This window comes from Manduca sexta, chromosome 28, assembly GCF_014839805.1.
Source record: "Manduca sexta isolate Smith_Timp_Sample1 chromosome 28, JHU_Msex_v1.0, whole genome shotgun sequence".
Classification (NCBI taxonomy): Eukaryota; Metazoa; Arthropoda; class Insecta; order Lepidoptera; family Sphingidae; genus Manduca; species Manduca sexta.
In genome coordinates, this window is record NC_051142.1 from 5,815,612 (window position 1) to 5,839,547 (window position 23,936).

General features: G+C 35.4%; 2 protein-coding genes across 3 annotated transcripts; both read right to left on the bottom strand.

The window, feature by feature from the left end:
* Positions 1-1,872: 1,872 nt before the first annotated feature.
* Positions 1,873-13,840, bottom strand: LOC115453464 (sarcosine dehydrogenase, mitochondrial). The gene is made up of 16 exons (XM_037444364.1): positions 13,205-13,840; positions 12,566-12,676; positions 10,965-11,107; positions 10,534-10,746; positions 10,067-10,190; positions 9,428-9,636; positions 8,724-8,907; positions 8,407-8,497; positions 6,478-6,730; positions 5,876-5,995; positions 5,402-5,544; positions 4,745-4,850; positions 4,187-4,335; positions 3,673-3,947; positions 2,983-3,149; positions 1,873-2,247 (listed from the first exon to the last, which is right to left on the bottom strand). Exons 1-16 carry the CDS (start codon positions 13,338-13,340, stop codon positions 1,921-1,923), a joined length of 2,751 nt encoding a protein of 916 aa, XP_037300261.1. The 5' UTR covers positions 13,341-13,840; the 3' UTR covers positions 1,873-1,920.
* A 278-nt stretch (positions 13,841-14,118) lies between these two features.
* Positions 14,119-23,732, bottom strand: LOC115453463 (myotubularin-related protein 2). 2 transcript variants are annotated; one of them, XM_037444365.1, is made up of 12 exons: positions 23,501-23,732; positions 22,825-23,013; positions 22,472-22,546; positions 22,162-22,347; positions 21,379-21,594; positions 20,705-20,841; positions 20,405-20,530; positions 19,630-19,711; positions 19,205-19,375; positions 18,507-18,714; positions 17,791-18,008; positions 14,119-17,347 (listed from the first exon to the last, which is right to left on the bottom strand). In XM_037444365.1, the coding sequence occupies exons 1-12, from the start codon at positions 23,624-23,626 to the stop codon at positions 17,201-17,203; spliced, it is 1,881 nt and encodes a 626-aa protein (XP_037300262.1). In that variant the 5' UTR covers positions 23,627-23,732; the 3' UTR covers positions 14,119-17,200. The 2 variants fall into 2 exon arrangements, with proteins under 2 accessions (XP_037300262.1, XP_037300263.1); XM_037444366.1 differs by lacking the exon at positions 23,501-23,732 and adding an exon at positions 23,270-23,398.
* Positions 23,733-23,936: the final 204 nt, after the last annotated feature.

The window sequence follows — 23,936 nt, forward strand, 5'->3', positions numbered from 1 at the left end:
GGCACAAATGGATCCCAATTGGCATTGGAAAAAACAGCACCGTGTTTGCTCTAAGCATTTCGGCAAAGTTTTATTAACATTGAAATAAGTTATCAAACATATGTGACATGAATGATACTGCTGTGTTTTAATTTTACTGTCCCATTTTAGTAGCTTCTGTCAAATCACACCTCTTGGGTATCTTTTAATCCCTAAAAAGTCAGAAAAGAACAGAAGGGGTACTGGCTTTCTCCTAGACGAAATTCCGGCCGATTTCTTGTTTGTTACTTACAGCGGTTTCCATTCCTTCCGAAATTTCTAACATTTTCTTAATTTAATAATCTAAATGCTAAACCATTTTTGCGTGAATGACATTTCGGAAGGCATGGAAACTGCTGTAAATAGCAAATAAAAATTGGACAAAATTAAGTTCGAAGAAAGCCGGTAGTTCCATAGTTTATTGTAATTTAACAGCTTCTTAATGAGTGCTTTTATATACCCAGACTTCTTCTGGTACTTGAATACCAAATCAGGGTTTTGATATCTTTGTTTTAGCCTTTATCTAAAATAGCAATTTGCTACGGTTTGTAGTTGACTGACCGAAAAGTGTTTATTTTAGCAGGTCTGTGAATTTACCATAGCCGATAGATAAAGCATCTATCGATATCGATAAGATGTCAGAAGGGATCGCAACACAATTAAATTTCTTGCTAAGACAGAGTACACTCAAATGTCATAGTGTTACTTCTATGCTTGTCATTGTTCTGAGACTTATACATACCTATACCCACATACCCGACTACAGCGAAACATCATGCAAGGAATCTTATGGACAATATTATTAAAATTTTATTTCGTAATAGTGGTCTTCATGCCCGCAACTTCTTTTATGTGTAATTTATGTTTTTATGTTTCGGAACACGCATGCGTATTCAAAGCAAGTACAATGCCTATCTACAGGTTTACATTTATTTATCTCTGAAAACAATCAAGGATATTTAATAGATAATATAACTTAATTGATCCATGATAATATAATAATTAACAGTACTCAGTAAGTATTTATTATGTCCCAGTATTATCCCAACTTTATGCTTAGATTATATTAGCTGATAGGTGTGTACATCGATTCGATGCTTATTATAACTCTCCTTGTATCGATGTATCAGTAAAGTCTCGTATCGATTACGCGCGTCTTATTATTCTGCCGCGCGTGCCTAAAGTAAGGGGCAACCATTTCAAATGCATGCGCATTTATCACTTCACCCCCATTGCCGAGTTCTTAAAAACCATCAAACCAAAAATTTGGAAATTACTAAGTATCCATTTCAATTTAGTTACCACTATGTGTTACTCGTGACTTCGCCTGCTTGAAAAGCCTTTCGCGTTTATAAACACAATAGATATCAATTCAGCACCATTTAAATAAAAAATCAGATTAAAACAAAAACAATTATTTTTCAGGAGCAAGTTACCGTGATAAAAACTAGCATATGTGGTAACTAGTGTGCAAACTAGTTACGTTACATACATTGTATGTTAATTTTTTTTGAATTTCGATACTTCTAACAAACATCTAAACCTCCAAAAACTTTCTCAAATTTTCGCATTTATAATATTAGTAGAATGATTAAGTAATCATTACTATCAGTTTTGTAATAGATAAGTAACTGAGTCATAAAACTTATTAATTTTGATTTCATATTTTATAAGTATATCACGTTAAATTAAATAAAATAGTCAAACTAAGCAGTAGGTAAGCAGGCTTACATAAAGGTATCAGAACTATATGTTAACAGCTATAATATACTTACGTACTCGATAATTTATTCAGAAATGGTTACTTTCATAATAAGCTTAAATAATATTAATAACTAAATGAAACAATATAGGTACCTAATAATCTCAGTCGTTTATTATGTTAACAGTAACTAATTATTCTTATTCACTGCCGCCAGCTCTTTCGTTTTGCCCTGCATGAGGTTCGTGCGTATTTTCATCCATTCCTTGATCTCCGTAGTTTCCAAGAAGTCTTTGTCCGCTAGGATCGAACGGCGATTTGAAATGAAACGTTGCCTTGTGTTTCTTCCCCATTACTTCTACCTCGTATTCTCCGCTCTTTAAATAGTCTTTTGTGACTATAGACCCTTTGTTTGTAACGTAGCCAATACCTATCGGCTTGTCCAAGTAGTAAGCATACTCGCCTCTACGAAGATATCCTACAGGTACTCCATTTCTGTAGATAGCTTCTTGTCCAAACAATGGAATCTGTTAAGAAAAATTACATTGAATTGCATTTAATAATAAAACAAAACAGGGGTAGGGAGAGGTCAGGGCACCAACTTTTCACCAAGTGTTCCAACCGTTGATGTAATAGGACGAGCTTATCGCCATATCGGGTACAAAATCCAGTTTCCTTGCTGATACTGAGCAGAAAAATGCAAACATTACTTTGTCCGACCCGGGATTCGAACCCACGACCTCAGAGAGGTGCTGTACCGCGCACGCAATATCACAACGGCAACGAGGCAGACCGTATATTAATAATGAAAATATCTATAGTGATAGTAAGGAGATACTAAGTACATACGCTGACGGAAATGTGTTAGTTATCCATGAATGGTACGGCAAATATAGTCAGCCACAAAACTAGCTGAACAAATTCAAAATTTCAAATCGTCTTTAAACTTTTGTCCTTATCAACAGTCGTTTTTCTTACCTCATATAAAATTTAAGAGGTTTACTTTATTTTAAACGTAAAAAAAGAATTTTTCGATTAAAGTTAACATGTAGAAAAGTTTTTAATTTTTTCAGCTAATTTGGGGATGTTTGTACTTTCAATAAATCAATGTGTCATCAGTACAATGCATCTAACTTGATAGAGTCACAGAATGCAAACCACATTCCTACGCGGGGAACTCAGATGTTTCTTTAAAAATTCGAACTTGTCCGACTTTTATAGTGTTAAAAACGACATCCGACAACTGTGAATACCAGACCAACCTTGTCCTCCAAAGTGAAGTATGCGTATTTTTTGGTTACGCCGTTTTTAAGAAATTTGTCAACTTGTTCATTGCCAATGTATTCACCATTCTTTCTACATGTAAAAGTTAAATTGGCCTCTACTGGGTTGTCGTCAGATCTTAAATCAGCATTCCATAAATGATAACCTGCAATATAAAGTAGATAATTAGTTAATTACAAAAAAAAAAAGTAAAACGGCAGAAAAGTCTCTATGGTATGGTATACAAAACGTATTCAATATTACATAATATTAATATTTAATAAATTTTGTCTCGTCTCCCGCTTTACTATAGAGGGAAGTGGACAATTAATATTTTCAACTTCTCCCTATCTTTCTATTATCTTTATATTAATTTCGTTGCGGGATAATGACAAATTAGTTTTCCCTGAGACTCGCCGAGCTTCACTGCTCGGTGTCATAATGCGTGCCACTGCTGATCCTGGCTTACAGGACTTGTACAGGTGGGTGTGAGGGCGAGAAAGTCTCATTCATTGAATTTTGTGAACACTATGTACAATAGTGACGATAAGACTAAGATATGTGTTACCTCTTCCACCGAGTAAAGTTGGGCGATTCATAGTTAACTAACGGGCTAAATCGGTGATCTAACTTTTAATCTAACTATGAATCTCTCTGAGACTCGCCTCCTCTGATTTTGACAACCATACCTTTCTCAGCGCTCAATGAAGTCAAAGCTCTCCATCCAGCATTCCTCAAGTCCTTGGATGCCGTGAGCGCCCTGTAGACCTGCACCGCGTTGGCGGACGGCACGTGGAGCTCCCAGCCCAGCTCGCCAGACCACGCCACTCTGAGAGCTCTGCAGGTGAACAGCTTGTTCTCTGCCGAGTACGGCGCCTTCGACACTTGTATGCTGCGGTGAGTGTTCACTGGGAACGCGTCGTTTGAAAGCCCAGCGTTGGTGAAACGCTGCAGGATTCTTTGACTGAAAAAATATATAACGCCAGATATGTGTATTTACTTTCGATTGTGCATTTTGTTTGTGAAAAAAAAATCTCAAAATTTTTAGAATGGATTTAATGAATAATCTACTACGACTTTATGATTTATTTTTGGGTAAGTTTTAGGTGGTAGGTTATTATTATAAACCACAGGAAAGTTAGGTAGGCTGGTATACCGATAATGTTTGAACGTCATTAAATAAATTTATTAAAATGAATATACCTGTTAGGCCCTTGTACACTGAGAATACAGAGTTGTTTCGACACATCAGTAATGTTTGCTCGTAATTTACGGGTTTGGATAATTCGCCGTAGGTGTGCCAAGGTGTGGTTCGCGTTGAAACCACTTGTGACCACATAGTATCCACGACCCTAGAGACGGAGTATACTTATAGAAAGAAAGTCGATTTATCTATCACAATTATAACACGAAAAGAAGATTTAACATAAAAACATAAAATTAAATACTTCGCCAAAATAATAATTCAAATAAAAATAAAAAATGATAATAACTTGGGTATTTGATGTTATTTATTTTTACCCATGGCTCAGTTATCTGTAAGAGGTAAGAGACCACTCAGAAAAATATTTTAGACTATAAATTTATTGTTAATATACGTATACGCAGCGACTATGAGGACACGAAATTGAATTAAAAATTAAATACATAATACTATGCAGAACATCTAACTCCGTAATTAGTCACCTCTGTAAGTCAGTACTAGACTAGGAGACTACTGTAGAGCTCCCCCTTTTGAGGATAAGTCACGATAAAGATTACCTTGAAAATAGGTTCGTGCAATTGTCCACTGCCACCGTCTAGGATACTGACAGTAACATCAGCTTCTACTCCACCTTTCTCGTTCAGCAGCAGTGAATAAACTACCCTGCAAACGCACAGACATAAAATCATAACTAAGAATTAATGTTTACAAAAAAATAACAATTGATGATTCGAGAAGATCACGTTGGTTGTTACGTTTAAAAAAATATATTTTCCACGGGAGTAAGTTCCCGAGATGAAATATATGTCTTACTCGGGCATGATCTATATGTGTGCCAAATTTCATCCAAATCCGTTCAGCTGTTAATTCAATTTACTTCTCATAAACATCCAAACATTTTCAAAAACTTTCGAATTAATAGTACCTGTTAGTAAGAAGTAAGATTAGTAAGATAAAAAGTAGGATTATTCATCATTCAACATATTACACAGAGTTAAGGCACACGGCATAAGTCATGAGCACAGGTGAACAGTGGTGGGGGCGAGGTCTTGTAGTTACACATTGGAAAAAAAATACTTATAGTAGTTGGCTGGCACACGTGAGCCAATAGACAACGAGTATCAACTAAGCAACCAATCATGTGAAACATCAGCGCGTTAGTCGACAAACCGACCAATCAAGAGCGTGCTCACCACTCGTGCCTCCAACTGTACCTGTCATCCTTTTTAGATAAGTCAGATGTAAACGCCAGTTCGGCCGTCCGTTGCGCGTCAGGTCCGGTTATGTAGAACTTTCCGTAATACGACATATTGAATAGCGCCGCTTTATTTCTACACGCTAAAGCTTCTTCGCCAATCTAAGTACAAAAATGATTGTTTTAATAAATTGTACTATAATTTTGTATGGTCTCAATGCTATAATTCGATGTTCTGCGTAGTGCTGACTGCTGTTATTCTTTATCGCAGTAGAAACCATCAAATAAGCGATTCAAACGTATCTTCATCAAGGAGACAAAAAATATATAAAAACACTAAAGTAGGTTAATACTACGTTTGGACATCTGTTTCTAATAAGAAATGCAATAACATTCGATTATCTAGTCAGCAATATTATCTCGTCTGTGCCTTAGGGCTATTACGCATTTCACGTGGATGGTCAATAAACTTATATATTAGGTGTGAACTTACGAGATCATGATGTTTAGAGAAGTCGAACGAATGGTCTCCTTTGACGATTTCTTCATAACGCTGATCTATATTCCTGGGATAGTCATCGGTTCCGCCCCAATCGTATTGTTGGACTCTTATCTAAAATAAAATCCATTATAATAAGTATTAACATTATTAGTATATGCAGACAGACAGATAAATATTAGAAAAACTGTTGTTTTAGCATCTGTTACTCAAACAAAGACTCCTCATATTAGTTTCTCTTCAATATCTACAATGTACAGACATCGTTCTTTTACAATTTTATTATAAACTAGCGACCCGCCCCGGCTTCGCACGGGTGCAATGCTGATACTAAATACACTACTGAAAAACTGTGAACGTTATATATAAAAACATAGCGGCCAGCTCTGGCTTCGCACGGGTATAACATAACAAAATAACAGTATTTCTCTACTATTTAATGGATGTTATTATACATATAAATCTTCCTCTTGAATCACTCTATCTATTAAAAAAACCGCATCAAAATCCGTTGCGTAGTTTTAAAGATTTAAGCATACAAAGGGACATAGGGACAGAGAAAGCGACTTTGTTTTATACTATGTAGTGATATGTACCTTTTCTCCAGCCATGAAGAACGCAGGTCTCTCCCACCCCGCCCTGGACTGCATGATCGCGCCATCGTCAACTAACTCTTGGTGCAGTGCATCGTGACTCGCGTCTCGTCCTGCAAGCTTTTCATCATGGGGGAATACGATACTATAATTCAGGACGTAGGCCTCGTGACTGCTCTCACGCATCCAGTGTGCGCGGGACATCTGCGCGGGGGTGAAGCGACGGATGTCGAAAGTAAACATGTTGAGGCTTGGTCTGTAATAAAGATATTTTTTTGTGATTTATTCCATATGAGTATAACTATGATTAGATGGGTTTGTGTGCTTGTGTTAAACCTATTCCTTTCCAATAAAGGCACTACCCAAATTGAAAGGATGCGATTTCGTCTCGGGCATTTCCATGATTTTATGGATTGTGAGGCGGATAGTGCGGGCCTAATTCTTAGTTAGGTTGATAATACATTACATTACGTATGAAGTCGCATGGAAGTAACGCACATATCTCAGGAACTATTGGTTCGAATTGAAAAATAACGTAGAGAGATTACGCTCCTAGAGCCCCATTAACATATACTTACATATCGATAGAGAGCCCATTTATGGAGGCAAGCTATATGACATAACTTATGACTAATAGGAGCGGAGCATCCGTGAAAAATGTTGCAAAACGGGGTTTTTTTTTGTGAGCTTCCCTTGCGTGCGTTTCATAAACAGTTAAAGTTACGCAACAATCATGTCTAACGGAATTTTTCCTGTTAAAAAAATCCAAAAATGATTTTATATAACAATGTCCCCCACCGTTTTTGTCTGCCTGTCTGAACGCGATAAATTCAAAAACTGCCTAACGGATTTCGATTTTAGTATGCAGACCCTGGGAAAGATATTAACTACTATCTATCCCGGGAAATTCTTTTAAGCAGCCGAAGTTGCGAGCAAAAGCTAGTTAATAATATTGTTGCCAATAAATAAGTCCAACATTATGATTCTGCGGGATTGCTCATTACGTGTATTAACGCAGTTGATAAATAACTGATAAATAATTATGTATTCATTAAATTATAATCAACACATAGTCGAATTCCGTCATAAATATTATCGGGTTCATGTAACATTTTGATAACTTACGTTTAAATTAATAATAAATTATGAGAGATTTCGCAGATCAGTTATCATAATAATTAGATATTAGTAACCAATTCGTCTAAATATTGACCAAGTGCATACTTTCCTTCAATATTTTCTCTATATTTTCTCATCCTGACCGGGCTGACATATTCGACAATTTAAAGTGTAAAAAAATACCAATGATAGTGTCCTTCAATGATTGTCAAAATAATGGCGTATCAGACTCGGGAACGCGACGATACTTATCCGAGTACCTAAATAGTTGCATTGTTTTAGGCGCACACAAAGATATGTTTGTTTTGAGAAACTATGCCAGTTTAAGTTTGCCAGTTCTAACCTTATAACTGATTATCAATGATGCACCGATCCATTTACATGCTTTGCTTTAAGTACATAGACCTCTGTAATGTATCATGTGTTTTGTAAACATGATCTCAGAAACTAATAATAATTACAAATTAGTTTATGATTGCTCTTTGATCAGAATTATGTTTATTTACATTATTTGCCGTTAAATTGCGGTTATAGTATTTATATTTAGGTATAATAATATCGTGTAATATAATTATTAATTTTCGACATAACAGGTTATCATAAATAATTTGATGGCAATCCACTGGTGGGTCACGAGGCAATATTAGGTAAGCCGTGAAAAATGTAGAATATATCGATCGAGTAGTAACTCCACTGCACTTGATGGTAAATGGCGTAGGGATCAGATAGTGTCTGACTGATGAGAGATGATTACACCTCGCTAGTCTATATAATTATGCCAGCCTGTTTGAAACCGCGTAAACATAGTTTTACCTGCCGCTAATAATCCAGTCTGCCATCTGTATAGCGCAGCCCGCCGAGAACATCATTCCAGCTGAGTTGTATCCACAGTTGTGATATAAACCTAAAATATAAAACAATAAATCCATTTCACTCTTAAACAATCCAATAGTTAAGTAAAAAATGATACCTAATCGCAAGTAGCTGGGCACATTCGGGGTGGATGATTTAAAAATTGTAAAATGTAGTACTGACGAGGATCCTTTCAGATAAAATGAATTAAAAGACAGATATAAAACGCGAAAGTAAAATAATATGGCGATTATAAATCAATTAATATTTTTATTTACCGTAAAGATTTGGGTCTTCCCCCAATAAAGGTTTGTGGTCTGGCGTGAAAGATTCTGGTCCGCATATTGTGCTTTTAATTCCCAATTCTCCTAATTTGGGACATAACGATGAAGCGCTACTCAAATGAACACCGAATATGTCCCAATCTAACTCGTATAGATGGAATTGAAGATTGTCTGGAACCTAAAGACAAAAAGTATTTTATTTATATCCTTATTATTTATTTAGATTATCGGACGAAATTTCGGCAATTTCTTCAAATGCTATATAAACAAGTTTTGATTAAATGGCTTCTTTAAAGTAGGTATTAAGTTAGGTACGTAACGCAGCAATTCCATTTAAAATACTCTACTATTTCAAATACATAACATTTTTTTTAAATAATTAAATAATATCAGCCTTGTTTTATATACTGTCCCACTTCTGGGCACGGGCCTCCTCTACTAGTGAGATGATTTAGGCTTTAGCCCACCACGCTAGACTAGTGCTGGTGTGGGACTTTACGTACCCTCAAAATTCTTGATAAGGAATTCGCGGGTATGCAGGTTTCCTTCAATGTTTTCTTCACCATTAAAGCAAGCAATAATTTACAAAGAATACTAACATAACTTTAGAAAAGTCAGAGGTGCGTACCTTTGGGTTTTCAACTTCCGCACATAAATTAAATAAAATATAAAAAATATGATAAGTCTTACGTAGATACCTGATCTAACATATGCGGATTTCCTTCATACCCGCCGACGGCACATGTCTCTCCTTGTATCTTTATATATAGATTAGTGTCATGATCTCTTATGTTAGGACAGTTGCGTATTTCTGGCGTGGGTTCGCACAAAACGTAAGCGTGTTTGAACGGCACCAGAGGCAATGATGGTATGCCGGCGAATCTTGCTATTCGAGGACCCCAAACACCTACAAGCGTATAAATAATGGTGTATATCACAATAAAGTCAATTTCAGCAAGCTCTTTTTGCAAAAGCAAATAAAAATGATAAACATATTATAAACTAGCTTTTGCCTGACTTGACTGGCGTGCAAACTTTTTCCGGGATAAAAATTTGCCTATAGGAATGAGGATGTAATGAAGCTTCCTAGTAGTTAAACAATTTTTATTATCCGTTCAGTAGTTCCTGAGATTAAGCCTCTACAAAGAAACAAACTTAAAGACTTATACTCTTTACAATATTAGTATAGATCATAGTATGAAATGGTTCTCTTAATATTTTCTTCAAAGGATAATGATTCGGAACTACACACAAATATTTATTACATGTAGTTAAAAAATATATCATAAAAAGTAAGTACATATCTTAAAAGTAGTAACAATTTGAAATTGACTTACCTCCACAGTTTACAACACATTTGGTTTTAATGATGCCTTTATCAGTGTACACGCCTGTTACTTCTTTATTTCCAAGGGCATTGTGCGAATAGTGAATATCCAGAATTGGACAATTTTCATAAACCTATAAAATAGTTACAGCAACACATACTATAGTGGTTAAATAGTCAAATTAAAATCTCCTTCCAACCACAACATATCTATATATATAAAAATGAATCCCTATTTCCCTTGGTCACGCCATCACGCGTGAACGGCTGAACCGTTTTCACAAATTTTTGTGTTTGTTATTGTCAGGAGAAGGATCTTATGAAAGAAAAAATTAAGGTAATTGAGCGGAACATTAGAAAATTACTTAAAGTTAATTTCAGCGAATGACAGAATGCGCGCTGCAAATTCATAGTCGAGACGGGACAACGTCTGTCGGGTCAACTAGAAGAAAAGTAAGAACAAATCTGGATATTTACCTTACCACCGTACTTCGAAGCTGCTTTCACCAGAGCACCACATGCCATCGTGGGATCGATCGTGCCATCAGTAGGTACATACAATGCCATCTGGAACACTGAAGGGTCTAACAACGGGAACAGTTTTTGTGCCTCGTTTGGATCTAGAATTTCGCTCTTAATTCCCATCGCGTTACCTAGTGTGTGCAGGCGCATGTATTCTTGTGTTCGGGTCTGAAAATTTTTGTAGTTTATACAATGTACGAATATTTTACTTGTTGTTGATTTTCTACAGAATATTAAGATGTTTCATGTTGGTGTGTTAAAATTAGACGGCTATTCATTTTGATACATAATAAAACTAAATAGAAACATAGGTATAAATAGATAGGTATCTTCATAAGAAGATAATTACTTAAGTAATTCATGCTTATTAAGCAATGAATTCTCACCTTACTCCTTGATATAAACATTCCACCATTGTTAATCCAACCAGCGTAATCTTCGACCTCATTTTGCAAGCTACTGTAGACTGATATTGAGTCCCTTAACAGGTTTACTTCTAAATCTGATGGTCGCAGTGACCACACCAAACCTAAAATCATCATCATCACCAACATCAATCATTAATTCTACAGCTTAGAAAAAGCTTAAAATATCAATAAAGTACATTAAACTTTGTTTAGTACCTAAAAGTCATGGTTCAAATCTATTTATATAGACTGGCACGAATCTACGTTTTAACACACGCCTTCAAAGCTCATAATAGATAATGTTATTTACATTTTATATAACGGCCCTCGTGAGTCATGGCGCACTTACGAATGTCCATCTTTAAAACGGGTGCATGTGGCTTCAAATTCTGTTTCAGCATATGTATTTGGGAGAATCATTAACATATCTTATCAGTCAACACTGTATTTTTGCAAGTGGATATGTAGTCCACTTCAAAAAAATTACTAAAATATAAGGAAACTTGACCCAAGATCGCTTAAATTGTACACTGGCCTTATAAGAATAGAATAATTCAGTTTATTGTAAATACTTTTTATTTAAATGTTACATTTTAATTACGTTTTTAGACATTTAAATAACCCAATAATTTTAGTTGTGGCCCGAGGCAATCACAACTAAGACATCTTTAAGGCCCGTATAATGAAAGGTTGAGTATGTATATGTAGATATTTGGGTTTTTCTGCTCAGTATCAGCCCGGAGTCTGGAATTTGTGCCCGATATGGTGATAGGCTCGCCCCCTATCACATCATGGGACGGAACACACTTGGCGAAAAGTGGGTGCCATGGTTGTGCCTCTGCATACTTCGGGGATAAAATGCGTGATGTTGTGTGTTGTGTGTGAGTATGTCCGCTCTATATGAACCCCACTCCACTTATCATCACGTGTAGTGGAATCACTTCGTCGTGCGCATATAGGAAGACTCGGCCAACGAGTTCCCCGATATTTGCCATCGTTCCAGATGGCTTAACACTGGGTCATAACACGGGTGACCCTGACAAAATATCATTAGCTCCTGAGGCCTATCGGTAGTGTTTATTCACATTCTCCGCAAAAACATAAAAATAACCACCGCTGACAAACAAGACCGGGTTTTTATCATAACGACCACGAATGACTAAACAGATACTACTCGTAGAAATAAACGTAGCTCAAACTAAGGAATAAGTGAGTGAGACTGTTTGACCTTTTTATATGTAAAAGTACATAACGAAAATGAAAGTACCAGCTATTTATTAGGGGACTGTGTTAGTGCCATACTACATCCACTCAAAAATAATACGGTGTTTAACTTTTTTATGCTTTCTTCGCGGCCATGACTTGATCCATCCGCAACCGTAATGGTAAAATTTATACGACGTAATAGTTACATTGGTCCTCGCTCCTTCCCAGTTCCCAACAATAAGAATCTATTACGACACTCCCAATAACTCTTCAAAGAGCGCAGATACAAATCGATTAGGCCTACATCGCAACAGCAGCCCTAATTTATACGTCCTTCGTATTGGTCAAGTAGTAATGATGTAATATTGAATTACCGCCAGTATGCCATGTCGTGCCGCTTGTGATTGTAGCCCTTTCTAATAGCACTGCGTTGACACCTCTCTTCGCCAGTTGATATAACAAGTTAGATCCCGCTATTCCTCCTCCTAAAATCTCACACAAATTAGTTATAATTTTAAAAAATATCTCGAATAAAAATAATAAGGCATAGTAAATAAAATAAATTAAATTGTAAAGATAAAATATATATTTAATAGAGAGGAAAAATATTACAAAATATGTTCAAGGAGTTATTACATAAGCATGTTTAAGTAGAGCTCATAATATCAAATGATTTTGTTTTGTTTTTGTTATCAGTTTTTACATAATGACTATTAAGTGACCGGCAACGACGCGATTTCTTTATGTGAATAAATAAAAGAAATATCATAACGGGAAATTCGCTAAGAATATTGTATTATTTACATAATAAAAAATATAGCTATTCTTGTAATTCTGATGCAATTAAATATTATGACAGTTATTATAAAAACAAATAGCACCCGATAACATAATAGTCTTCGGATAAATTCATCTTAGGGATATTTTCTAACAAAATACACTTATGTTTATGTGAAGACTGACCTCTTCTATTGTTTTATACAGCTAAGAAAAGGAAACTCCCTCGGACTCACCAACAATAACAACATCTGCAGCCGATACCACCTCCTGATTCGACGTGCTCGCAGCCAAAGTTCTTTCACATTTTATTGGTTTCAAATATTTTAACGCCTGTGCCCTTATACCCGTGTCGCGGATCAATTTGAACATTTTAAACTAAACAATACGGCAGATGTTGCTTCGGGCACAATCAATTTAAGAATGTTCGCTAGAGAATACATTATCATGAGATAAATAACTGCGGTCCCGCTTGTGCTATCATAAGGAACCTTTGCCAGAGTTCAACATGATTTTGACTTGTTTATCAATATGTTTATGCTTTTAGTTTACCATTAGGCTAGGGCTAGTGAACCCAATATGTACGCGTTATCATGTGCCAATTTTTTATCGTACTAAGTTTTTAAAGTTGTTTAAACTTGTTTATATTTAACAATCTGCGTGTACAGCAGTCACATCTTTAATATGCTTTTAAATAAAATACCGACAGCCTTTCCCAAGCTGTAATAGAGCGCGATTCGTTTATTGCATTGTATAATCACAAGGAAATCATGTGCGTACATAAATTTCTTGAATTAAAAATCTGTCACTCACTCGTATCGGGATATCTTTCGTAACTTAATCCTGGATTTGTAAAGCAAATAATTATTAAGCTAAGCTACACTGGAAAAAGAACGATGGAACTAATGTAATAAAAAATATACATACCTAACTAAATTATGATTTATATTAAAGTACTTCTTGAATATCTTTGTATCGAAGTTCAAAATAAATACATTATTTCTCCATTACATAAGTACTACTTTGTTGCATAATCTTTATATAAGTTATGTGTTTAACATACTCTCATAACTTTATGTACTTAGTATTTATAATATTTGGTATTTAAATAATTCTACAGATATATGGTAAAAATAAAACCAAATAAAAATAAATTGTCAATTTCTTATAGTTGAAAAATTTTGGCGTAAATGCGCTAATGAGGCTCGTCAGTATGTGTAGTTATTGTTCTTTGACTTTTACAATCTAGATATTTGTAAATTATCCTATTAAAAGACTGGTTTCTTACAATAATATTTATTTACATTTCGTCATAAATTACATTTTCTTTTACTTCAGAAAATGGAAACGGAAATGAATCGGTAAATTCCAAATAGGACCAAATCCATGACGGTTAAAAGCACAGAAACGCAGTATTAATTTGCGAAGATGGCCTATTTTGAAAAATATTAGATAAAAACAAAGTTTCAACACTAAGCCTGCCCGTCATAACATGGAATTAACAATACGTTTTTTTTTTTTGTAACCAACTACACATGTCAGTTACAATATATTTTAAGTTATAATTATTTTAAATGTTCAATAAGTTCAATTTTTGATTTTATTCCACGGTTCAAGAATGTAAATAATAAAAACTTGCCCTGTAGAACGCGTTATTTAATTTTTCTGACAGATATTATCTTCGTCAGGTTTATTTCATTCGAAGGAATTAACCACTTTGCAATTTCCATATATTTCGTAACTTATAATTTTTTTAAGTTATTCCTCCGATAAAACTTAACCGTCGAATTAAAAAGCCAGCAACAAATCAAATATTATTTTACAAGTCAATTAGTACTAATTGTAAATATATTTTTTTACGATACAATGACCTTCATATTAAATCGAAAGGTTCTCGTTCCGCATACGGAATAAAATACAAAGCCGTCTTTTTAGATACTTATTCTAAACATAAATGCAGTTAAATATACATTATATTCGCTTATTGTAATGGAGAACATAGAGCCTCAATTTACACTTCTTAATAATATGTTAATTAATTATTAAAGAATATAGACTAACCCCCTTGTTCATAGACGTTATTTATCTAAGGAGGAAGCATTGCTGTGATATCAAGTCTGTTTCTCAGTGCTGACGGCATGGCAGCCTTCACAGTGCGTAGAAATAGGGCCGTTGTGGTTGACTAATATTGAGATACAAGCTGGTTGGCTGTCAGATAAACAAAGCTGAACAAACAGCATGCTGTCAGATAAACAAAGTTGAGAAACAGACGTGTTATCACAGCAATGCTCCATCCTTAGATAAATAACGTCTATGAATAAGGGGTTTACTTATTAGCAGTGACGAACTTAGAGGAGACGACCTTCCGGTGCCTCGCGCTGACAGGGGCCTTAGAGGACCTTTTTTTACCATCTTACCTACAAAACTGTTAATATCGGGAGCTTTCATTTTCCTCGGCTTCGCGGGGGTTAAGGCCGCCATTGCTTATTATAATTTAATTATCTCTATACGCGAGACAAATAGAATAGTCTTTGTGCATATTACAACTAAGTTATTTATTGTAGTAATTTGGCTTCTTATAATAGATATGTGAAATTAATAAATGTGCATAAAATACGACAATTATTTCTATACATAAATATAAAAATAAAGTGAAAGCCGAAGCTATTTTACATTACTTAACTAAATGTAAACAAGCACTAGAAGTATTAAATACACTCATATGTTTATTAACTTTACTACGATATCTATCAATATTCATTATTTAGTATACATTAACGTATATTCTACATATATATCAATGTTAGTATATTTATAATTCACTAATGTTTGCTCGCGGCTCCGTCCGCGTAACTTTTCCCGGAATACTCATAATTCCCACCAATAATTTTCCAGTTTTAAAAATACTTAGCCTATGTTCAAGGACTTGTTTAATCTAAGTAGCTGTCAAACAACCGTAATTTTCAATACACGATCTCAATCCCTTTTTTGATCTATCTCAAAAATGCACCAATCAGAACAAAGATTTTTTACATGTTTACAAATAACTAATTTCGATTGGTTTATTCTCGGTAACGGATTGAAGATCGAAATTGGGATCGTTTATTGAATACGGCTGTAAATCGACTCGTCTTGATTGGATAATATATGTAAAAGGAATAAAGTAACAGACTGGTTTTCAAGTAGTAGCCACGCCGTAACATTTGAATAATTAAAAATAAATTCACCATTGAAGAAGAAAGTTACAAGGATATTATGTGTTTCGCGAAATGAACTAAATAATATAAAATACTTTCGGTACCTTCTTTCTATTATAATAATATTTTTATAAATTGAATACTTGGCAATAAAAGTTAATATCGAAATACCGTTTTCATAAACAACTGTAGATAACTAGCACAATATTATTATTTTTATTACTATTTTGTATTACACAGTTAACATTCTAAAAGTATTTCGTTACTGAATACAAAGTTAAGGACTTCATATTTGCCGCGCATGTTTCTATATAATGGAACTATTGGGGCTGCTAATTTGGAGGCGCTATACAGGCGTCAAAACAAAATTCTCCATTATTTACCACTACATTATACTTACGAATACATCATATTTTTAGTTATAAATTATAACGGAGGAAGAAGAAACACGAATGCCTTGCTGTTGTAGACAGAACAGTGATGCAGGTTTTCAGTGTTCTTCCCGACACAGGTGCGTCCCACACCTTTATAATGATCACAAGTTAAGGAAAATCCACTTCACTTACATCACACTGTGATGGCTTCTTTTACTCCTCAAAATACATTGATATACTAAAACCAATATACACAACCGTATATTTCCCACTCAAAAATCATCTGTAATAGCTTACATGAAGATCTAGATGACCGAAATTCTGTTTTTGATGCAAAAAAGTACGTTTAAAAATTATAAACGAACTTGAATCGCGGAACATATTTTCTGTGAAACAATATTGTCAGGAGTGATTATTCCTGAATTGAATTTCGGCATATTACAAATTAAACATCTGGCATTACTGATACAAATACAAATTGTGAGAATTTAGAATACCGGTGTGTATACAGTTTTATAAGAACAAGTCCATATGACGAATATATTGAATGTTTTTTTCTACTTTACGGGTCTGGCAACAGAGCCATTGCGCCGCTGCACGTTCACGATTACACATCGTCAAATATCCACGTGTGGCACATGGCGCTGAAGGTGGAGCAGCTTCAGGCGTGGTGCGGGCTGGCGACGCGCGGCGGCGTGAGGCCGAGGCGGTGGTGCTTGGCGGCGTGCTCGCCCGCCGCGCTCGCCGCCGCCGCCTCCAGCTGCGCGCGCAGCGCCACCAGCTCGCGCGTGCGCTGGTAGATCGGGTCCTGCACGACACACATACACACATACACACATACACACATACACACGTGTAAACTCATCACGACAATATTAAAACTTCCTACAACTTATTTCTTGTGCTGAATGATAACATTACAACGAATAATTTTTATTGTTATTGTATGTTTTTTTTTCTCTTAATTTAATAGTATTTTTATTTTATTTTTTTTTAAATTACTCTCTTTAGTGTCTGCCTTATAAAATTGTATCATAATTGTTACTCGTATTGTGTGAATGTTGTACATACCTTTAATGGGCATGTGCATCAGAATTGTTTTTGTATAATAATGTTATTTGTAATTTATTAATGCATATGCTGCTGGTGTGTCATTAAATAAAATAAATAAATAAGAAAAAACAAAAAAAAAAGTGAAAGAACTTTAAAGAAATTATATTTTGCTGATAAGGAATGTGATCTGTTTCTTACCTGCTGCCTCATGGTAGGGTTCCATCTGCAATAAAGCGCCTTCCACAGCTTGATGACCCTGAGTGAAGCGACGGGCACGAGCACGACTTGCGGCCTCGTGTACGGCGTCGTAGGCGAATTGGCCCCGAATGAAGACGGACCCCAGTACAACGGGTTTAAGTATAAATCCTGACGACTGTTTATGTACGACCATAATGAAACCGTTTTGGTCTTTACCTCTGTGAAAATAAAGTTGAAAAGGGAATGAGTCATTTCCTTTATCCACCAACATTAGAGTTAAATTAAAAATATAGTATGAAGGTATTACACACACATTTATTATCATGTATCTAATTTTAAAATATAAAAAATTATTTATAGTAATTTTATAATTTAATTTATGGTATAGTTGTATTGCATGCGCAGCACAACCACCGCTCTGAAGTCTTGGATCGTGCAGTGATATTGTGTCCTTCTGTTTAATATCAGCCGGCGTTAATATTCGTGCCCGATATGACAATAGGTTCAAACATGTTGCACCCCACCTAGTTCTTCAGGGGATAAATAATATATTACCTTTATATTAATTGTCAAATGTTGAACTTCTAACTTAGCAGTGTATGCATTAACTTCTAGCAAATATCGACATAAAAACATTTTAACATTATAAAAATTCTTAACCCACACTTATAATTTGTATAACTGTCCCTAACATGCTACAATAAATAAATCCTTGCCTTCTTTAACTCTCTCCCTCTCCGTGTTGAAAAGGAACGTGCCGAACCGACACGAGTAAAGATGATCGACAATGGTGATTAGCAATCTCTCTGTGAACTCGAAGGCTGTCGGGAACTGCTGCTGTAACTGCCACACGCAGTCCATCCATTGCACGAACACTGGAGACCGATCCGCGTCTGAGTGACGGTCGTCGCCGTGGCCTATACGCTGCAATTAAATAAATAGATTATTAAACTCTTCAAATATTTATTTGGCGATATATTTATGTTATGGAGATATGGTTTCGATAATAATATTATGATTACGCACAAAACTCTAGTTGGAAACGAAGGATGCACAGATTTTCCTTAAGAATTTTGAATGTATGCCAACCCACAGTAGGTCAGCATGGTGAAGTAAGACCTTCACCCTCTCAGTACTGGAGGAGGTCATTACCCAGCAGTGGGACAGTATAGCATAGCATATAGCCGTAAGACCTTCAGTAATTAAAGATTTTTCCTATGATAATACAGAGCTGGTATTATCATTGAAAAAATCTTTTATTCTGTCCCGATTTTGAATCGCAAGGGAACCGGAACAATAGTTAACAACCAAAAAATATAATCCCCCCATTTTTTTTTCATTAATAATGACAAAGATAATTGCATAATTTCTAAAAGTTTAAATATAAGTAAATTAATAAATTCCAATCACTCACCAACTGGAACTTATGTCCGAACGAAAGCCATTCTTTTTCTATGAGCACTTCGAATCCTCGCAGGGTCCTGTAATACGGGTCCAGCATCAGCATGGCGAGGGCGGTGAGCTGCGCGGTGCGGTCCCACCCGTCCGAGCAATGCACCAGCACTGACGTCTTATGGTTTTCTACCTATCGGCATTGAATTAGATGGTAAATATACGCCATGAAAATGTTTATTATTTTGTCAACAATATATATGCACCTATTTTCCACCCTACATTAACTTACAAGTATACTTATAAATAGAAAGAAATTAACCTTATATAAAAAAAAAAAATTAAGACAAATCTTAATAGACATATAAAAAGGGTGATATTGATCGCAGGTTCTGCATAACAATTTGTTGCAATTTACAAGAAGATAAAAAAATATGTACAATATACCTTGTCGACAATGCGTACTGCTCCAGCTAATATACATTTAATGTGCTTCAGCCAACAGCTAGCCTCTATTCCACTGAACCATCTGAAATGTTAAGGTAAATAAGCAAATAATTTTTTTTATGTATGCATGGCACAGTGACGCCACTGCACCTGATGGTAAGTGTAGTGTGGTCCAATAGAATGTCCACTGACGAGAGATGATTTTCTATTAATTACAAAGCATTGTTTGGTATTCCACCGAGCTCGCCATCCTGGGGCCTTATTCTCTATCCCGCGCATTATTTTAACAGTGCGTAACAAGCACGGAACACAACGCATCATGTTTAGGACTATAGAAATTTGGCTTACAGAATACCATTCCACGCACATTTCTCGAAGATAACATGACACGGCCGCGTTACGCGTTTACACTATCATACAGAATAAGGGCCCTGAGACATGAGGTGTTAAGTCTTATTATGTCCAGTAGTTACTCTGCTTACAATGTCCTTCAAACTGGAACACAACAGTGACTACACAATGCTGTTTGGCAGCAGAAATAGACATTGCGGTGGTACCTAACCTGGTGGACTCTCACATATGAGAGACCTACCACCAGTACGTCTCTCATATGTAAATGTAATAGAGATCCAAATATATTTTTCACCAATAAGATATACGAGATCTCTGGACAGCCGACAGTCTTAACGACTGTACAACTAATCCTGAGGCGATAGATAGAAATAAAATAAGGAAACAAAAATGTCATATCAATATCATAAATAAGCTATGTTACCTGGTCTGATCTATCTGAGGGAAGCACAGTTCTTTAATTTTACGCAAGCACTCCCGCATTACGTGGATGTTGTGAATGTCCAAGAACACCAAGTCAGCGTTCTGGTAAGCATCCTCGGATTCATACCTGTTAGAAAATAATGTTCGTTAGCAGACGTAATAAATAATACCAATCCTGCATTATATATAGTGTCACACTGTTTAAGCCTTAGTCCAGCATGTTGGCCTTATGCGGGTTGGCTGAATTCACATACCTACGCAATTCTGACGTTTGAAGTTAATAAATGATGGAAGGACATACCCTCCTCCTCTAGTCTTGTTAGCGACCGCGTTAGCAGTCGGCCGAGCGTCCATGATGAACAATTTGTGCGCCTGCGCATTTGCATCCATTATTAATTGGATGTAGCGCTCGTCCTCGCGGCTGCGTTTGCCGCTCACCTATTAATAAAAAATTAGTGTTATTAAATTAGCCTTTATGATGGTGAATAAATTAAATTGCTGCCACACGTCAATAGTAAGAATAAACCAATTAAAATACTTATTATCTGTAAGCAATAAACATGTCAAACAAACTTTATTTTAATTGTTTCATCTTCATTTTGTATCTGATGATAAAGATGTTAAGATAGTTTATAGGATTTGGCCATAAGCAAAGGCGTAGTTAAGGGTGGGCGGCGCCTACCGTAGAAACGTCATTGCCCATTCTAGAAAAAGCCTTGTGCTTACAGGGGCCTTGTGTGATGCAGGCCTTTTGTTGAATTCCTCATATATATTTTTTTGCTTTCGCCAGCTTCTCGCCAGAAAATCCGTAACTATGTCAATAGCTATAGCAATACCTAAACTATTATTTAAAACTAAGGAAAGCATTATTATAATGTTTGGTCCACCTGTACACCTTTTGTGTATACAGTGTGTAATAAATAAATTATAAACAGCAATTTTAAAGGTCTTACATTAGGTAATTTTAAAACTTACACCAACTAACGGTTGACTGCATCTAGTAATAGTGGCTTGTGAGCTGGGGTGTATCCAGGCAAGAACAGGCAGCCGTCCACGCGACCTGAACGTAGCCACGGACCGCAAGAGATCGTCGTTAGCGGCCGCCGGAACCGCCCACACGGCAGGGTAACTGTCGCATACTTCATACTTATCGTTGATACGTGTTATCCGCCACATGTCGTTGTTTACACCCTGACAATAATAGTATAAACTAAAATTAACTTTAAAAGTTAAGGCCATAGAAATTAAAAACATCTTAATGTCAAATTCATATCATTACGGGCCTGTTTCACCACTTCAGAGTAAATGCTACTGCTTACATAAATGAATAACCTGACCAAAGACAAAAGTCACACTTTAATCTATGCTCCCAAATAAATGGTAATAAAATGAGTACAATTCTAATTAATTGCTAAGTACAACACCTGTGAAATAAAATTATCTTAATGCTTATGAAATAGGCCCTATATCATGTGTAGTAATTCTGAAATATCCTATTTTACTAGTAGGAAATTTGATACTTTGGTCTTATTTTACGAAAATTAATGCATTAATATTGAGCTTTTTGTTTTCCCATAGTTCTTGTAGCCCTACCCCCAACCCTTCCACCAAGCTTAGCTTCCACTGACCTACATGTGAATCTGACCCAGAACGATTTCTGGGTTGGATTCACATGTAGGTCGTAGGTCAACATATCTGTTTACTTAAAAATTTGATTCCTTGATATGTTTATTTTTATTTATTGCTAATTTTAATTACCATTCTTCTTAATTCTGCAATGGGCTCATAAATATGCCATCCATCATCAGGAAATGTCTCCGAATAACTGAATGCAAATAGTGGCAGTCTGTGTGACAAAGGAAATGCAAGCTGCTGCAACTTTTCAAATATTCCACGACGAGAATGATTCTCTTGTTTATGAGCGAAGCGTAGATTTCTCATATCCTGAAAATAATAAATCCTTTGTTATTCATTGTAGTTTTACTTATATATGAGACATACCAATTAATATATTATAATTGATTCAATTCATAAGCACAAAGATTTTTAAAATATTTGTTCAACTTACTTTACAAAACACTTCAATGCCATAGGAATTTTCGCCTTTGGAGGAAGCTCCACCCACTTTTTCTATGCGAGATACCTGAATGACATAATACCATATACATGAATCAAATTTCCCTACAGTATTAAAAAAACTGATCTTGTGCCTAGAGATTACAGATATATTACATTTATATGTAAATCTTAAGATCAATGTGTCACAATCCTTATAAAAGAATAGCTTAATTATGTTACCTTTGGACAATTACACCATAATTATAATAACAAATAAATATATTCTGCAAAACATTACAATATATTATTAATACAAAAAACATCTCAAAACAAAATTATTGTAAAAGCTAATATTGTTCTTACAACTCCCAAAGGCACACTCAATGTCCCTTGCAGCGCAGTAGGGTCCGTGGGTCTGAAATGAAGCTGGTAGTTGGTAACTTTAAGCACTCCTCGGGAGGGGCCACTATATGGACACAAGTATGTTACATCTCGAGCCACACTCATTACTTTCTCACCATCTAACAACTGAATGTCTCCTAGAACATTGGGCTGTAACAAATAATTAAGGTAAGTATACTCTCAAAGCAGAAAGTAAAAAGAAATTGTATAAAGTTCTGTTGTGGTTGTTCCTCCTCAGATATTCAGAACTTATTTTCATTATTCACATTAGTCGTTATACGTCACTACTCTTTATATTACTCATACACTGGTACGCAACATGGACTTAACAAACATTATAACTTAGGTAAGTTGGTAGATATTGGTTTCGTACGGTTTTCTGGCTAGAAAACTGGTTTATACTGGCCTTAGATAGCTCACTATTCAATCGTTGACTATGCACTCGTTTAACAAACAAACATATATGCACAGATTTACTTTTGTTGTTTGCAATACTTGGGAAATCCCTTACTGAAGTCATGTTTCAGTCACCTAGTGCCGATAAGCAGAAGCTTAAACTGTACAATAACTTAAGGAAATAGCCAACCAGTTGTCGTAACGTTCAATAAGAATAAATTAATCGTTTTAGGAAACTTACGGAGTCTTGTCCGTGTTTAGAATTCAATGAACTCGATTTAGAATCAGAATCCAAAGAGTCCGAACTAGCATTTTTCGATAACGAAAATTCAGAACTTAGTAACTCTGAACTGTTATGTTTATCCATTTTGTGTTCTATTTAACAACTCTCTGTATGAATTGGCCATGAAATGAAATCGGTCATTCGCGATAATTTGTTGTAGTTTTTGATGTTCAATGTGTAACAAAGAAACGTATATAGAATTTTATTGGTGTAAAAAGGATAGACTTAAAGCAATGTTAGAAATATCATACGTCACTGTTACTCAGTATAGTGACATTTGATTAGAGGTTTTTTTTATTTATTCATAGCCATGGATACATGTGCTAATTAGAGGAAGTTGTAAAAATTGCCAACTTTTTTTACTATTTACATTAAATTTATGATAGTTTTCCTT

Bases quoted from the DNA above. Each gene is read 5' to 3' on its own strand.
- LOC115453464 (XM_037444364.1), bottom strand. From the start codon at position 13,340: ATGTTCAAATTGATCCGCGACACGGGTATAAGGGCACAGGCGTTAAAA. The intron at 12,677-13,204 runs GTGAGTCCGAGG...GTGAGATTTTAG, and splicing joins TGCAGATGTTGTTATTGTTG to GAGGAGGAATAGCGGGATCT. The intron at 2,248-2,982 runs GTTGGTCTGGTA...TTTTCTTAACAG, and splicing joins ACTTCACTTTGGAGGACAAG to ATTCCATTGTTTGGACAAGA.
- LOC115453463 (XM_037444365.1), bottom strand. From the start codon at position 23,626: ATGGATAAACATAACAGTTCAGAGTTACTAAGTTCTGAATTTTCGTTA. The intron at 23,014-23,500 runs GTAAGTTTCCTA...TATTTGTTACAG, and splicing joins CTAAACACGGACAAGACTCC to CCCAATGTTCTAGGAGACAT. The intron at 17,348-17,790 runs GTAAGAAACAGA...TGTGTCGTGCAG, and splicing joins ACCCTACCATGAGGCAGCAG to GACCCGATCTACCAGCGCAC.